Source organism: Narcine bancroftii, chromosome 1 (assembly GCF_036971445.1).
Source record: "Narcine bancroftii isolate sNarBan1 chromosome 1, sNarBan1.hap1, whole genome shotgun sequence".
Classification (NCBI taxonomy): Eukaryota; Metazoa; Chordata; class Chondrichthyes; order Torpediniformes; family Narcinidae; genus Narcine; species Narcine bancroftii.
The window spans coordinates 489,824,319-489,841,778 of record NC_091469.1 but is presented as its reverse complement, the minus strand read 5'-3'; the positions used below and the strand labels follow the sequence as shown (position 1 = coordinate 489,841,778).

Below are 17,460 nucleotides of genomic sequence, written 5' to 3'. Positions count from 1 at the left end.
ATCTCGGTACACATGACAATAAACAAAATATAAAAAAAATAAAGTTGTCCTAACTTTGTTCAAGGGAAAAAGTGGAAAATCAAGGATGTTATGGGCCAGCGAGCGTCTCGTCAGTGGTAGGGAAGCTATGGGTGAGGGTAGGGCATGTGCATGTTTAGAAAGGCATGGTCAGGTTCAGGAGAATAAACGTGACTTTGTAAGGGGCAGGTCATGTCTTCCCAATTTGAGTTTTTTGAGGAGGTTGAGCAGAGCAGGGAATGTTGGCTGTATGGACTGGGAGGTCAGTGTGAGGGTTAAAGAGAAGCACAACAGGATTCCACCGGTTTGGCTGAGCTTTATACAACACTACCTGGCCCACATTGTGTGGAGTTGAGGCCAACATGCAAGATGACTGCAGAGAGACATTTAATTTTAAACTAGGAACAGAAATTATTGCCAAGGGAAGATCAGAGAGGCTGAGATGCTTCACCTTGGGACTATAAGACAATGGAGCAGAAATAGGCCATTCAGCTCATCGAGTCTGCCCTGCCATTTAATGATCTGATCCATTTCCCCTCTCAGCCCCATTGGCCCGGCCTTCTCCCCACAACTTTTGATGCCCTGGCTAATCAAGAGCCAATTAATCTCTGTCTTAAATATGCCCAATGACCCAGCCTCCACCATCATCTGTGGCAACAAATTCCACAGATTCCCCATCCTCTTGCTAAAGAAAGTCCTTTGCATCTCTGACCTGAGTGGACGCCCTTCAATACTGAAATTGTAAACAGAAAAGGCTGGGGGAATTCTTAATCCAGGTCTGTCAAAGTTAGGATGAATTTCATGGGAAATTACAGGAAGGACCTCAGTGGAGTGAAAGAGTCAAACTGCATAAGAAACAGATCCTTCGGGCCAACTCACCCACGCCAGCCGAGAGGAAGTCCCATTTCCCTGTGCATGGTCCATAACCCTCTAAACAGTCTCTTTCCACGAGGAATTATCCCCCACCTCCACCACCCTCTGCAGGAGAGCCAAAGGCCAGGGGCAAAAGTATTAAAGGAGGGATGAGGGAAGTATTCCCAACCCCCACCAGAAAGGGTGGGAGTCTAGATGTCATGACCTGAAAGGGTGGAAGAGGCAGGTGTCCTCATGGCAATTAAACAATAGTCCAGTATGTGATCTGCTGGGTCAGGACCCAGCATGGGAGAACAGGTTCAGGTTGTGCCGACCAAAGTATAAATGGTTGCCTGGCATGAGGTAAATTGCTTGTTATTCTAAATCCACAACAGTTCATTCTTCCTTGCGTTATTGCCCTCTCCCTCCAGGAACAAGAGGTCCCCTCACACTGAGAGAAGACAACTCACCAAAAGGCGCGTCAGCAAGGCTTGCGGTGTTGGTAGATCTAGGGGGAGGAAGCAGAGAAAGGTGAAAGGCCATTTTGAACGAAAGAATTTGATAGCCTTCCCTCTGTTGACAATTTCACAGTTTCCCAGTACCTCTTCAATACAGACAGTCTCCGGTCTGCTGATCAATCGCTGCCTCTTGTTCAAAGGCAGGCCTTTCTCCAAAACAAGAAGCCCTCCACTCTATTTACCATGTGTCCAATGAGGGATCCTCAGTGGAGAGGGTCAAGAACTTCAAATTCCTGGGTGTCAACATCTCTGGGGATCTATCCTGGGGCCTCCATCTTGATGCAATCACGAAGAAAGCTCATCAGCAGCTTTACTTTGTGAGGACAATGAAGAGATTTGGCATCTCACCAAAGACTTGCAAATTTCTACAGGTGGTGTACCGTGAGGAACATAATGACCGGTTGCGTCACTGTCGGGTTTGGAGGTGCCAATGCACAGGACAGGAAAAGGCCACAGAGCGTTATGACCTCGGCCAGCGCCATCACGGGCATCAGTCTTCACTCCAGCAAGGACATCTACAAAGAGGCAGTGTCTTAAGAAAGGAGCCTCTATCCCCAAGGACCCTCACCACCCAGGCCATGCCCTCGTCACACTGCTGCCATTGAGAAGGAGGCACAGGAACCTGAAGATGAACTCCCAGACAGCTTCTTCCCCTCTGCCATCAGATTTCGGAATGGACAGTGAACCACAGACACTATCTCCCTTTCTCTCTTCTTTTGCACTAAACTTTTTTTATTTTCTCAACCTAACTTATTGCTTTGATATTTGCAACTGTAATGGATATTTGCACCATGGTTCTACTGCAAAACAATGTATTTCATAACACTAAAATTCTAATGTCCGTTGAATGGGAGCCTCGAAGAAATGCAGGTCCCAGCTCGTGATCAAAGCAGGACTGCATGAGTCAGACACAAAGGTCACTCACACCCAGGGACAAAGGATTAGATATAGAGTAAAGCTCCTTCTGTACTGTCATGTCACACGCCCCCCAGCGCAGAACCAGCCCAAATTAAACACAGTTTAATTTAGGCAATCACATTCGGCACCGACTTAACTATATAACAAGTACAGTACAGAGACAGGCCATCTCGGCCCCTCTAGTCCGCATCGATTTAAGAGAACTCCACTAGTTCAATGGGACCTCACGTGGTCCCAGGGCAGCACAACTTAGATACAGAGCCAAGAAAATAAGAAAGAGGAGCAGGCGTCGGCCATCTGGCCCGCTGAATCTGCTCCGCCATTCAATAGGATCTTGGCCCGTTGAATCTGCTCCGCCATTCAATAGGATCTTGGCCCGTTGAATCTGCTCCGCCATTCAATAGGATCTTGGCCCTGCACACAGCTCCACCTGCCTGCCTTTTAATGGTGTCTTAAATATATTCATAAGACATGACAGCACAGTACAGGCCCTTCAGTCCTTGATGTTGTGCCAACCGATATAGTCCTACCAAAATAATTCTAAAACCTCCTTACCCCTATTTTTCATCCATCCATGCATCTGTCTCAGTCTTTTAAATGCCCTGATGTTTCAGCCTCCACCACCACCCCTGGCAAGGCATTCCAGGCACCAACACCTCTATGTTTTAAAAACTTCCCTCCCTTCACTTTGTACATATGTGTCCTCTTGTGTTTGTTAGTCCTAGATCTGGGAAACAGGTGCTGGCTGTCCCCCTTATCAACGCCTCTCATAATCTTGTCGACCTCTATTAAGTCTCCTGTCATCCTTCTTTGCGGCAAAGAGAGAAGTCCCTTCTTTGTGTACCTTGTCTCATTCAATTCAATGAGGCAGCTACTACTGCTTTCTTGGGCAGAGTAATGGAAGATTCTAACCTATTTTTTAACCTGTTTTTTCTTAATTTCCAGCTCTTGGTTCTGCAGAGCTGAGAACCTTTTTTTTAAAACTTGCAGCTCTGGGTTCTGCAAGGCTGAGAACCTGCTTGTGTTTTAGAATCAGCAGACATAAGCTAAATTCCACCGAGGGGCCAGAGGTGCTGTTATCTGAAGAAAGGACATCTGTGTACCGAGAACATTTAATCTTCATGCTTGTTTTGGTCACAGACTGTCAGAGGCCTAGCCTTGATGTAGAATAAACCATTGTATTCAAAGTGATAAGCTGAAAATTATGTTATTCGTTAGAAGCCTAGCATGCTAGCTTGCTCGCTTATCTTTCTTGTTGTGCTGGGAATAGGTGCTTGGGTAAGCAGTTTTTGGGTAATATAAGCCATGGTCCCGCTGCTGAAGTTTGAGACTCTCCGAGAGGTGGCAACATCTCTCAGCAAGAAGAACTTCTGGAGTCCAGCCAACGTCCCAGTCAGGGGAGGTGGAGAAGCAGCTATCGGCGCCCTGACAATCTACTACAAGTGTGCAGTCGTTGCCTCGCTTCGGCAGTTGGGACCAGTCCAAGCGTTGATAAGTATAGTTGGGAAGGGCTTGCATATTGTACTTTGAAATCAGCTTTTGAATTTGTAATAAACATTTGTATAATCTGAACTGCTCTCGGCGTGTGTGTCTATTTTCTTTCGGTAGCTCGAACACTGTGACCAATCTAAAACGAACAAAGTGAGAGGTACAAGTTTACCCAAGACAGGCAGAAAATTCCAGACTTACTACCCTCTGAGAGTAGTTCCTCCCCTTCACCGACAATCTACCCCCTGAACCTCCCACCACATTGTCCAACAACCAATCTGCAAGGAAGCCTGAGGTCAGATGCATGGGATATCTGTGAGGGATGGAACCAAACCAAGCAGTGGGATGGTTCGATGCAGCCCACCAAACATTACTGACCTCTTCCCTCATAGCTCAGTTGGACAGGGTTGCAGTTGGCTGCCAGGTGACCCAAGCTGGAGCAGACTGGCCCCAGAGCATTCAGGTACTGCAGGGGCATCACAAACTCCAGGAGGTACGGCCACAGAACCTGTAAGGAGGCAAGGCCTGGATGTGAGCACACCAGAGTTCAGCCCATCCACAGGGCAGTACCAGAGGACAGAGCAAGTCACAACTCCCCCAATTCGGGCGGTATGGGCTCAGTGGGGAGCCGGTTTCCAATCAGGCAGACCGAAACTTGGCGTACCTGGCTCAGATCATCACACCCCCCCCCCTCTCTGTTGCACATCTCCCTCCCCTCCGTTCTACCCCCCGTCATGCACCCCCTTCCCTCACGCCATTCCCCATCACACACCTCCCCCTCCGTCATATCGCCCCACTCCCCTCCATCAAACACTGCCTCCCCTCCATCACCCACCCCATTGCCTCCGTCACGCGCCCCTCCCCTCCGTCACGCACCCCCTCCCCTCCATCACGCACCCATCACATACCCTCCCCACCATCACACACACCCTCCCCTCCATCACACACACCCTCCCCTCCATCACACACACCCTCCCCTCCATTACACACCCCTCTATCATACACGTACCTCCCCTCCGTTACGTACCCCCACATCTGTCACACCCCTCCATCACACCCCACTCCCTCCCTGTGTAGGTCTATGTTGATTGGTAAAACATTGTGGGCCAAAAGGGCCTGTTCGGTGCCGGATTGTTCAGGTGCAAATGAATGAATATCTGAAGGACGAGGAACAGGGGTCACGGAGCTGAGTGAATGCAAGAGATGCTGGAGGAACTCGGCCGGACTTGTTGCGTACCATAAGAGGTGAAGATAGATTACCAATGTTTCGGGCCAAAGCCTTTCCTCAAGGCCCCTCCTATGGACGCCGAGAGACCAGCTGAGTTCCTCCAGCATCTCTGTGTTTTGACTACAATCACAATGTCTGCAGACTATCGTGCTTCACTTCAGCATCCTCCTGCCTTCCTGTCCATTTACTCTATCACTGAGGGATCTCCCAGAACACCCCAGGGGCGTCGAGGACGAGATGGACGCTGGAGCGGCGCGCGCAGCAGACTGACCTCCTGCATCGGTTTCACAGTGGTGCTCAGCAGGGTGAGGATGTTGTCACACATGTCACGCAGATTCTCCTCCGTCACCTCCTCCGGGTCGTACGTCCGGGGCTTAGGAGTCTGTGGAGGCACCAGGAGCCGGGTCACGTCAAGCAGAGTGGTGGGGGGGGTGGAAGGAGGCAGAAACGGCAGGGTCAAGATGGGGGAAGGAGGGAACAGCGAACGTATTGGGTGTCACCCACAGAAAGAGACTGCACGATATTCGAACTGCCAGGGTCAGCGGCTCTTCTATGCCTTTCACCAACTGTGAATATTGATTTTTTTTAATCTTTTATATGGAATGATAATGATAATAAGTTTAATGTCAATACGTTAGACCATAAGAGATAGGAGCAGAAATAGGGTATACAGCCCATCAAATCAGGCCCCCCCCTTATTTAATCATGATCTAATCCATTTCCCCACTGCCCGGCCTTCTCCCCATAACATTTGATGCCCTGGTTGATCGAGGACCTATCAAACTCAGCCTCCACAACTGCCTATGACAACAAATTCCACAGATTCACCACCCTCTGGCTGAAGAAATTCCTCTGCATCTCCATTCTGAGTGGACACCCTTCAATCCTGAAGTTGTGCCCTCTTGCCCTAGACTATCGCACCATGGGAAACAACTTTTCTACATCTACTCATGCCTCTCAATATTCTAAATGCTTCAATGGTATTTCCCCCGCCCCACCACCCCCAATTCTCCTCAATTCCAGGGAGCACAGGCCAAGAGCTGTCAAATGCTCCACATGTGACGACCCTTTCATTCCAATTCATCCTTGTGAACCTCCTCTGAACCCTCTCCAACACCAGCACTACCTTTCTTAAATGAGGAGCCCAAGTGAGGAACACAGGCACCAAAATTCTAATTTGCTGCAGCCAAATGGGTACTGAAAACTATAATAGAATTAAATTAAAAGAGACAAAAAAAAATTGTCAACTTCTTCACGCAGAGAGTGGTGGGTGTGGAACGAACTGAAATGGTGAATGCAGCCTCGATTTTAAGAAACATTTGGTTAGGTACATGGATGGGAGGGGTATGTAAGGATATGGTCTGGGTGCAGGTCAGTGGGGCTAGGCAGATGGCATAGTCTAGATGGGATGAATGGCCTGTTTCTGTGTACAGCACAGAACTATAGTTCTAAATACAAATGATAATATTTACAGTTATCCTGCTATTATGCAGACAGTTCTTTTGTGGTGTTGGAGCAGTCCCTGATTTGTGACAAGTGGAGGTTCAAGAAGCTGAAAGCTGTTGGAAAGAAACTGTTCTTGAAGCTGGAGGTGCTGGACTTCAGCAAGAGGTTGCAGCCAGTAATGGAGTTTCTTTATGACGTTGGTAAACATCTCTTGTCCTACAGGGGTAATTTAATGGATTCAAACAAGAGGACATGGTTATAGATTGAAGGGGGAAAAGTTTAGGAAAAATATGAGGGGAAATTTCTTCTCTCAGAGGGAGGTGGGTGCGTGGATTGAGCTTCCGGCCAAAGTGTTAAATACGGGGTCAATTTTAATTTTTAAGCAAAAGTTGGATAGGTATATGGATGAGAGGGGTACAGAAAGTTATGGGGTGGGTGCGGGTCATTGGTCTAGGTGGGACGTGTTCTGCATGGCCTGTTTCTGTCCTGTCATTGTTATATGGTTACTACAGTTGTTGCCTTTACAAACGTCCCTGTTCAGCTGCAGCAAGTAAGAATTTCGGAGTCTATGTACATTCTACAATGTGTATGACAATCAACTCATCTGCCTCTCTCTCACTCTTTAGAGAGGAAGCATAAAGAGGTATCGTTAACAAGGGAAGAGGGACCTAATGTTCAAGTTTTCTCCTGCCTCTTGTGTGCATTTGCCCCTGGGCTTCACAAGATGAGGACGCCAGTATGAGACATGCAGAGCGCGCAGCCTCTGGTCTGGGGAGCAGAGCGCGCAGCCTCTGGTCTGGGGAGCAGAGCGCGCAGCCTCTGGTCTGGGGAGCAGAGCGCGCAGCCTCTGGTCTGGGGAGCAGAGCGCGCAGCCTCTGGTCTGGGGAGCAGAGCGCGCAGCCTCTGGTCTGGGGAGCAGAGCGCGCAGCCTCTGGTCTGGGGAGCAGAGCGCGCATCCTCTGGTCTGGGGAGCAGAGAGCGCAGCCTCTGGTCTGGGGAGCAGAGAGCGCAGCCTCTGGTCTGGGGAGCAGAGAGCACATGAGATACCCAGAGGGTCACTAGCAGAGGGAGGAGTTGGTGCAGCGATTCGAGGACATCTCCAGAGAGTCTGAGCTGACAGGATCGCCCCAACTCTCACCACTGAGGCCACCACCCTGCTGAGTTTTATTCTAACACCAGGGGTGTTCTACATTTCACCCTTGAGGCTTCCTCCTCAGGACCCCTCTCAGACAGAGTGTTCCCTGCATGCACCCCGGCTTCCGGTAGGGGCTCCGTACACCGTCGGGGAGCTGTCGGCCGTACCTCTGGATTGCAGGGCAGAGAACAGTGCCGAATGATGAACTCCACCATCATATCGCCTCCCTCCAGCTGCAGGTACTCATGGTGAGCCATGGTACTGATAACCTGGGCCAGCATCCACTTCACCTGCCGAGACACAGACTGGTTACCAGTGGGAAGGAGAAGGGAGATATTTCAGAATGTCCCAGAGGGCAGGTGGGGAAGGAGGGTCCATCGGAAGATCCCAGAGGGTAGGTGGATAGGGGAAAGTACATCTGAACGTGTAAAGGTTAAAACCTTGTGATTTTGCTTTTTGTTAATTTTGTGCCTCTCCCTTTAAGAAAAATTGTTGTTTGTAGTGTGACCATAGTTACAATGATGTCATATGTCATCATATCCGAGAGGACCGAGAATTTGTATCTCATTCTTCAAAGAATCATGACATAGAAGTGAGCTCGAGATACTTTTCTTTGAGTTCATCTTATTTTATTTTTTTTTATATCTGTTTAAAGTTACTATCGTCATATCATTATGCAGTTTATTTTGTTACTCATCATTATGAAAATCTCAATGTGAAGTTATGCAAAATGTTTATTTGTTTATCAATTATTAAAGCTACTTACAGCTGCAACTACAAAGTTTGATTTATTGGATTAATAAGATAGTAATTTGGAATACTTTCGCTCATGTTTCCTAGAAGATGACACGTTTTGAAATTGGAAAATACTAGAACTTGGAAAGTGTCATCTATATTCTTATTCAAAGAAAAGTTATGATTGTGAACTTTGGAAGAAAGCTGAATCCTATTCTGGTAAATGATGTATTGAGAGTAGGAGGAAGATTGGAAAAAGCAATAATGCCAGAAGAAGTGAAATATACAATTATATTAGCGAAGGAATTTCAGGCTTCTGAATTGATTCTTCGACATATTCAGGAAAAAACACATCATGGTTTTAACAGAAATATTAGATACTTGGTGCTTCAACATTGATCAAAAGAATTATATCAAAATGTGTTAATTGTTGACATGCAAATCCTAAACCTGGACAACAACAGATGGTGGATTTACCACAAGACAGAGTTTTACCTGATAAACCCCCATTTACATAGGTGGGAGTTGATTATTTTGGTCCTTTGCACGTAAAACAAGGAAGAAGTGTTGAAAAATTATACGGAGCTATTTTTACTTGTTTGACTACGAGAGCAATTCATATTGAAGTGGCGTCAGCTTGATACAGATTCTTTTATCAATGTTCTTCAACGTTCTATCACCAGACGTGGTCAAGTAAAAGAATTACATTCTAATAATGGATCCAACTTTACAGGAGATTAACTAGAGTTACGAAAAGCAATTCAAAATTGGAATCAACATTAAATTCATGATGTATTACTTCAAAGGGAAAATAATTGGATATTTAACCCACCCACAGGATCACATCATGGAGGTGTGTGGGAAAGAATGATTAGATCAATCAAGAAAATTCTTAATTCCATTTTGAATGGTCAAATACTGAATGATGACAATTTTCAGACAGTATTGTGTGAGACTGAAGCTATTTTAGATAGTTGTCCAATAATGAAAATTTCTGTCGATTCAAATGACATCGAGGCACTGACACCAAATCATCTCTTACTTCTTAAATGTAAACCTTTAATCCCTCCGGGTCAATTTCAGAAAGAAGATATTTATGCAAGATGCAATTGGAGATGAGCATACTTTATTGCGGATATACTTTGGAAAAGATGGATTAAAGAATATCTTTCGTATTAAAAGAGAGACAAAAATGGTCTAAAGCTAAACGCAATGTGGGGAGGAGTCACGTGATGGAGTAGTGGCTGGTAGGAGAATACCAGCCCTCTCCAGAAAAGAAGAAATAAAATAAAGAAAATACAATGTTCAAGAAACACAAAACATAACAAATAAAAGATAAAACTGTAGAGGAAAGAAAGAAAATGGCACCCAAGGAAAAAGTAAAAACAACAGGAAAAAAAGAAGAAAAGACGCCAGGAGAGAAAGGAGAAGGCCTTACCTGCACGAAGAAACAGGGAGCCATGGTGGAGAAGAGAGCCCGTTCTCCAAGGTTGGTGACGACCCCGCAGAGACGAGACCTCCCGACCGCTGGACTGCAAAAATGGCTCTCTGAGCCAAACAAAAGTGCACAACTACGCACACTAAGGAAAAAGAGAACACCGACGGGAGCGGGGCCCAGCTGAGGAGCGAGCAAACACAGCATGACCAGCTGAGGGAAGCCCGACGCCAGGGCTCTCAGCTGGAAGAGGAAAGCGACAAGAGAGTGATAGGAAAGAAGGGAAGCAACAGGAGGCCCAACAGATGACTAGCCCAGAAGAAGAGGTCGAACAGCAAGAAGCCCAGCAAAGTGAGGCAAGCAGCTCAACATGAAAGTCAGAAGAGACACAGATACAAGGAAGAGAAATAGAAGATACAAACACAGGTCCAGACACAGAAGAAGAGGAGGAAGACCAAGCTCCACACAGAGGAATAGAAGGTAAAATAGATGGACAGAATATAGATTAAAAAAATTTTCAAGAACAAATGAGAGCATTAAAAGAATGGTTGACATTAGAATTTAGTGAAATTAAAAGAAAAATGAAAAGTACAGAAGAAAAAGTGAGTGGAATAGAGCTGGTCATGACAGAAATAGGGAAAAGATTAGAAAACGTGGAAGAACGAGAAATGGCTGTAGAAATGGAAGTGAACGACTTAAGAAAATTGGAAGAAAGTGATAAAAAAGTTAAAGAGACACAAGAGTTGTTAGCTCAGAAAATTGATATGATGGAAAATTATAGTAGGCGAAACAACATAAAAATAGTGGGTCTGAAGGAGAGTGAAGAAGGCACAGATATGAAGGAATTTATAAAAGAATGGATCCCAAAGGTCCTGGGAATGCCAGAAATACAGGAAGGAATGGAAATAGAAAGGGCACACAGAACATTAGCCCCAAAACCACAGATACATCAAAAACCAAGATCCGTTTTAGTAAAATTTCTGAGATACACGACAAGAGAAAATATACTGGAGAGGGCAATGAATAAAATTAGAGAAGACAATAAACCATTGGAATACAAGGGTCAAAAAATATTTTTTTACCCAGACATAAGTTTTGAGCTCCTAAAGAGGAAGGAGTTTAATACAGCAAAATCAATCCTATGGAAAAAAAGGTTATAAATTTATGTTAAGACATCCAGCTGTGCTTAAAATATTTATCCCGGGGGAGCAAAACAGACTGTTCTCAGATCGGGAGGAAGCACGAGAATTTGCAGAACGTCTGCAGGACAGAATGAGAGATGAAGAGATGTAACAAGAACGAAGAATGACGATAAAATACATATAAAGATGTAAAAATAATGTATAAGTAAGAACTAAAGAAGGGGAAGAAAAGGGAAGGAAGGGAGAAGGGGGAAAAAAAGAGAAAAAAGAGGGAGAGCTTTGTTATATGTGAAGAAAAAAAGAGGGTTGGGTGGGAGAGAATAACAGTCACTGCAAAATCAGTTGACGCTTGCGAGCGGGTTCGCAATCCAAAAGGAGGGGAGTTGTGGTTGGCCGGCAAGGGATAAGGGGCAACTCAGAGGGGGGGGGGGAAACTTTGGGGTTAAGGGAATATTAGATGTGGGAGTGGTTGAAGTATTTTATGTTTTAAAAGTGTTCAATACATTGAGTTCAAAAAGGGAAAACTGAGAGATGAAAATGGGGAAAAGGGGGATGGTGTATGCAAGATATGAGATGGCCATGTTGAACTATATGATTATAAATATTAATGGAATACATAACCAAATTAAACAAAAAAGGCTATTTAAATTTCCCAAAAAAAGAAAAAAATAGACATAGCATTTGTGCAGGAAACGCATCTAACTGAAGTGGAACATAATAAATTAAAGAGAGACTGGGTAGGGCACGTAATGGCAGCATCATATAATTCAAACGCTAGAGGTGTAGCTATATTAATTAATAAAAATGTTCCAATCAAAATAGAGGAGGAAATAATAGATCCAGCAGGGAGGTATGTAATGATAAAGTGTCAGATATATTCAGAATTCTGGAATTTGATCAATATATATGCACCTAATGAAGTGGATCAAAAGTTTATGCAAGATATTTTTTTGAAGATTGTAGATATGCAGGGGAATATATTGATAGGAGGGTATTATAACCTTAATTTGGATCTAATGTTGGACAAAACTGGACAAAAGGCTAGCAAAAAGACTACCAAATTTATTGTTAAATCAATGCAGGAAATGAAACTTATGGATATATGGAGGAAGCAGCACCCAAGGGAGAAGGAATACTCATATTATTCGAGTAGGCATAAAACATACTCAAAGATTGATATGTTTTTGTTGTCGGCCCATATTCAAGGAAGAGTTAGGAAAACTGAATATAAAGCTAGATTGCTATCTGATCATTCACGCCTGTTATTAGCAATAGAACTGGAGGACATCCCACCAAGAACATATAGATGGAGGTTAAACTCCATGCTACTTAGAGAATTTATTGAACACCAAATTAAAATGTACTTTGAAATAAATACGGAATCAGTGAAAGACAAATTTATATTATGGGATGCAATGAAAGCCTTCATCAGAGGGCAGATAATAAGCGATGTAACTAAGATGAAGAAGGACTACAATCGGGAAATAGAACAGTTGGAAAGGGAGATAGTAAGTACAGAAAAAGAATGAGCAACAAGGGAAGATACAACAAAAAGAAGAGAATTGGCGGACAAAAAAAATAAAATACGAAACATTACAAACGTATAAGGTGGAGAAGAACATAATGAAAATAAAGCAAAATAATTATGAGCTAGGAGAAAAAACACACAAAATATTACCCTGGCAGCTTAAAACAGAACAAGCTAAAAGAACTGTATTGGCATCAACGAAAAAGGACAGACAAATTACATATAATCCACTGGAGATTAATGAGAACTTTAAGGAATTTTATGAACAATTACACCAAACTGAGAATGAGGGGGAAAATGATAAAATAGAAGAGATTTTAGCTAAAACTGAACTGCCGAAATTGCAAGAAAAGGAGCAAAACAAACTGATAAAACCATTTCAAATAGAGGAAGTACAGGATATATTAAAAAAGCTGCCGAACAATAAAACGCTTGGAGAGGATGGATTCCCAATAGAATTCTACAAAACATTTAAAGAGTTATTAATTCCTCCTCTCCTGGAAGTAATGAACCAGGTAGAAGAAACACAAAACTTGCCACATTCATGTAAGACAGCAATAATTACAGTAATACCAAAGACGGGGAAGGATCCACTAACACCAGCATCATATAGACCAATATCTCTACTTAATTCAGATTATAAGATAATAGCAAAATTATTACCAAACAGATTGGCTGACTGTGTACCAAAAACCAACAAGATCAAACTGGATTTATTAAGAAAAGACGAACAGCAGATAATGTCTGTAAATTTATTAATTTAATTCATGCAGTTCAAGGAAAGAAGAAGCCAACAGTGGCTGTAGCTTTATACGCAGAAAAAGCCTTTGACAGGGTAGAATGGAATTATTTATTCAAAGTACTACAGAGGTTCAATCTACTAGAAAAATATATTAATTGGATTAAACCATTATATAATGGACCATTGTCGAAGGTAACAGTAAATGGATATGTATCGAACCAAATTAAATTAAGTAGGACAACTAGGCAGGGATGTCCACTATCTCCCTCACTGTTCGCTTTAGCAATAGAACCATTGGCAGAACTGATAAGAACAGAAAATAAAATCAAAGGGATAAAAATAAAGGAGGAGTATAAAATCAGTTTATTTGCAGATGACATCATGTATACTTAACAGAACCAGAAATATCAATAAAAGAACTACATAAGAAATTGAAGGAATATGGAGAAATATCGGGGTACAAGATCAACACAAATAAAAGTGAAGCGATGCCAATGAATAATGCAGATTGTACAGAATTTTAAAAATAATCACCATTTCAATGGCAAACACAAGCAATCCGATACCTAGGTATTAGGTTAGATAATAATTAAAGCCACCTGTACAAATTAAATTATCAGCCACTAATAAAGAAATTGCAGGAAGACTTAGAACATTGGAAAGAATTACTGCTAACGTTGATAGGGAGGGTGAACTGCATTAAAATGAATGTCTTCCCAAAGATACAATACTTATTTCAATCGTTACCAACTCCCTTAACAGAGAAATTTTTTAATGAACTAAAGAGAATAATAAGGAAATTTTTGTGGAAAGGGGGGAAACCGAGGACAGTGTTAGATAAATTAACAGAGAGGTACAACCAAGGTGGTTTGCAGTTACCAAACTTTAAAAATTATTATAGAGCAGCACAATTAAGGTATTTATCAGATTTTTATCAGACAAGGGAAAAACAAGATTGAACTAAGATAGAGCTAGATAAAATAGGGGAGAAGGTACCGGAACTACCAAAATTATAATTGACACAAAATCAACTGATCCCCTTCACAATAGATAACCTTTCCTTTAGAGAATGGGAGAGAAAAGGAATTAAAAGAATAGAAAATTGTTTTTTGGGAAATAATTTATTAACATTTGAACAAATGAAGTACAAATATGGAATAACTCATGGTACAATGTTTGCATACCATCAACTGAAAACCTACTTAAAGGACAAATTGGGAAGCAGACTGAGATTACCAGAAGGAAGCAGCTTTGAATATGTGATTACAGACACAATGATAATAAAAAGATGTACATCAAGCTGCAAGAGAAGGAAAATTATGAAATAAGCTATAAACCCCCAAAAAAAGTGGGAAAAAGATTTAAATATAAAGATAAAAAATGAAACATGGGAAAAGTTATGATCTGGAACTATGAAGAATATAATAAACACAAGGTTACGTATGATACAATATAATTGGTTACACAGGTTATATATCATGCCCCAAAAGTTAAATAAAAGGGACACAACATTATCAGATAGATGTTTTCGCTGTAAGAAGGAAACGGGAACAACAGTACATGCAATTTGGGCATGTGAGAAAGTGGAAAAGTTTTGGGAAGATCTAAATCATGTATTAAATAAAATCACACAAAGCAATATACCAAAAAATCCAGAGATCTTTCTCCTAAGTAATATAAGAAGTAAAGAATTAGGCCTCAAACTGGATGAAGCGCAAAAAAGATTTATTATGATAGCCTTCGCTGTAGCAAAAAAATGTATAATGTCAACTTGGAAATTGGAAGAGAGCCTGAGAGAACAGCAATGGTTCATAGAAATGAATAAATGTATTCCATTGGAAAAAATAACATATAATTTAAAAAATAAAGTCACATTATTTGAACAAATTTGGGAACCGTACATGGAACAGAACAGAGAGGGCTTGCCTCGGACCTCCACCCCCTAAAATGATAAGAAGATAAAATGACTTGATCCAGTGTGTAAAAGTAGATGACACAATTTTCTTGTTTATTTTCATTGTGTGATGACATTGTTTAATGGGTTTATTGTAATGTATATGTTGAATGTTTAATGGGTTTGGAGGGGGGTGGGAAAGGGGGAGGGAAGGTAGGGGGAAAAAAGGGGAGAAAATGCCACTGTGTATATTTAAGAGGGAAATGTTTGTATATATTTTGATTGATATGGTTCACAGTGTGAAAAATAAAAAAAATTTTTAAAAAGCTAAATGCAATGTTGTATGCGGAGACATTGTAATTATCATGGATGATTCTGTACCCAAGAAATTCTTGGTTGCTGGGGATAATCGTGGATACAGTTCCAGACAAGAAAGGTTTTGTTCGGTAAGCGCGGATTAAAACCAAGAATGGTTACTTCAATCGACCTATTTCTAAAATCTGTCTTTTACAAGAAGCAGAAAGTTTTGATTTCTAATCTTATATTTACCTTTGTATCTGTAATAGTAATTATCAAATATTAGTCATTAATGTCTACTATAATAATTAGGGGCTGAAGGTCAAGGATAAAACCTTGTGTTTTTAATTTGCAGTTAATTTTACGACTATCCCTTTAAGAAAAATTATTGTTTGTAGTGTTACTACATATGACATCATATGTCATCATATTTGAGAGGACCAGGAGTTTGTATCTCATTCTTTGAAGATTCTTGAGATGCAAGCTTGAGATACTTTTCTTTGAATTCATCTTATTTTGTTTATTTATTTTATATCTGCTTAAAGTCAAATAACATTTATCATTATACAGTTTGCTTTGTTACTCAACGTTATGAAAATCTCAATGCGAAGTTATGCAAAATGTTTATTCATTTTATCAAAGAATTAAAGCTACTTAAAGCTGCAACTACGTGGTTTGATTTATTGGATTAATAAGATATTAATTTGGACTATCGATGCTCACGTTTTGAAATTGGGAAATATTGGAACTTGGAAAGTGTTGTCTATAAAACATCCCAGAAGGCAGGTAAGGAGGAGAGGGTCCATCAGAATGTCCCAGAAGACAGGTGAGGAGGGCCAGGACCAACCACGTGGTTTAATATCAGAGCAGTGGATATGGAAGTCTAGAGTGTTCTGTCCAACCCCAGAACTCTGACGGACGAGGCCAGGAGATCCTACACTGGGCACAGTCATCTATGTAGTTTGGGCCCCTGATGCGATCTCTGGACATTGGATAAATGGGTCTCCTGTCTCAGGGGAGGTATGTGATCTCCAGGGTGACAGGAGGGGCATAAGATACCTTGTAGGAATTGTTGTCCTGAATCATGAGTTTCAAGCCCGACAGAATCAGCAGTTTCTTGTTCTCCAGTTGAGTTGCTGTGGAGATGGGAACAAGAGACATTCAACCCACCACCTCTCAACAAACCCTCTGCCCTCTCCTCCTCCATCTGAGCTGGTTCGCTAGAGAACCAGAGGCCTGCAAGACTATAGATCACTAGAGCACAGAAGCAGGCCCTTCAGCCCCTCTAGTCTGTGCTGAATTATTATTCTACCTCGTCCCACTGACCAATAACCTTCCATACCCCTCCTGTCCATGTACCTGTCCAAATTTGTCTTAAATGTTAAAACTGAACCCACATTCACCACTTCAGCTGGCAGCTCGTTCCACACCCCCACCACTCTATCTGTGAAGAATCTGCCCCTCATGATCCCCCTAAACTTTTCCCCTTTCACTCTTAACCCATATCCTCTGGTTTGTACCTCACCTACCCTCAGTGGAAAAAGCCTACTTATGTTGTCCCTGCCCACCTTACAATAATCCCTCTTCAGTTGACCACAGGTGGGGGCTGCCTTGCTGGATGGCAATCAAGCCACAGAGACAGGCCCACTGACCACCATGCTAGCCGATCACTGGCTCCTTCCTCCAGACGTCTCACCTCACTCGGGTGACCTTACAACCCACCGACGAGTCACTTACTCCCTACAAGCCCCTGCCCCAAAACAAACTGCTCCTCGCCTGCCCCAGGTACAAATCACCAAGGATTTGTGAGAGGAACCAGAGACACTCACAGAGAGAGCAGGCAAATTTCACAAAGACAGCACAAAGGTCAAACTTGAGTCCTTGTACTTGCGGAGCACCTTCCTCAGCACTCACTCTGCATATAGACCCCCCCACTTCAGCATAAAGACCCCACTCCCTCCCTCATTACCACCTGCATGGTGCTCCCTCATTACCCCCAGGGAGGAGCTCCCTCATTACCACTCCCCCAGTGAGGAACACCCTTATTACCCCTTCACTGGCAAGAAGCTCCCTCATTACCCCTC

At 42.7% G+C, this 17,460-nt stretch overlaps 1 protein-coding gene across 4 annotated transcripts in view; it reads right to left on the bottom strand.

Moving 5' to 3' along the window:
• The window catches only part of mroh1 (maestro heat-like repeat family member 1), a 144,529-nt gene that overhangs the window by 80,057 nt on the left and 47,012 nt on the right, over positions 1 to 17,460 (bottom strand). For all 4 annotated transcript variants that reach the window (XM_069915113.1, XM_069915116.1, XM_069915114.1 and 1 more), the window contains exons 12-16: positions 16,436 to 16,512; positions 7,771 to 7,893; positions 5,294 to 5,404; positions 4,173 to 4,302; positions 1,341 to 1,378 (exon numbers count right to left, since the gene is read on the bottom strand). In XM_069915113.1, the coding sequence (XP_069771214.1) occupies positions 1,341 to 1,378; positions 4,173 to 4,302; positions 5,294 to 5,404; positions 7,771 to 7,893; positions 16,436 to 16,512 (479 nt within the window). The remainder of the gene's footprint in view (positions 1 to 1,340; positions 1,379 to 4,172; positions 4,303 to 5,293; positions 5,405 to 7,770; positions 7,894 to 16,435; positions 16,513 to 17,460) is intronic.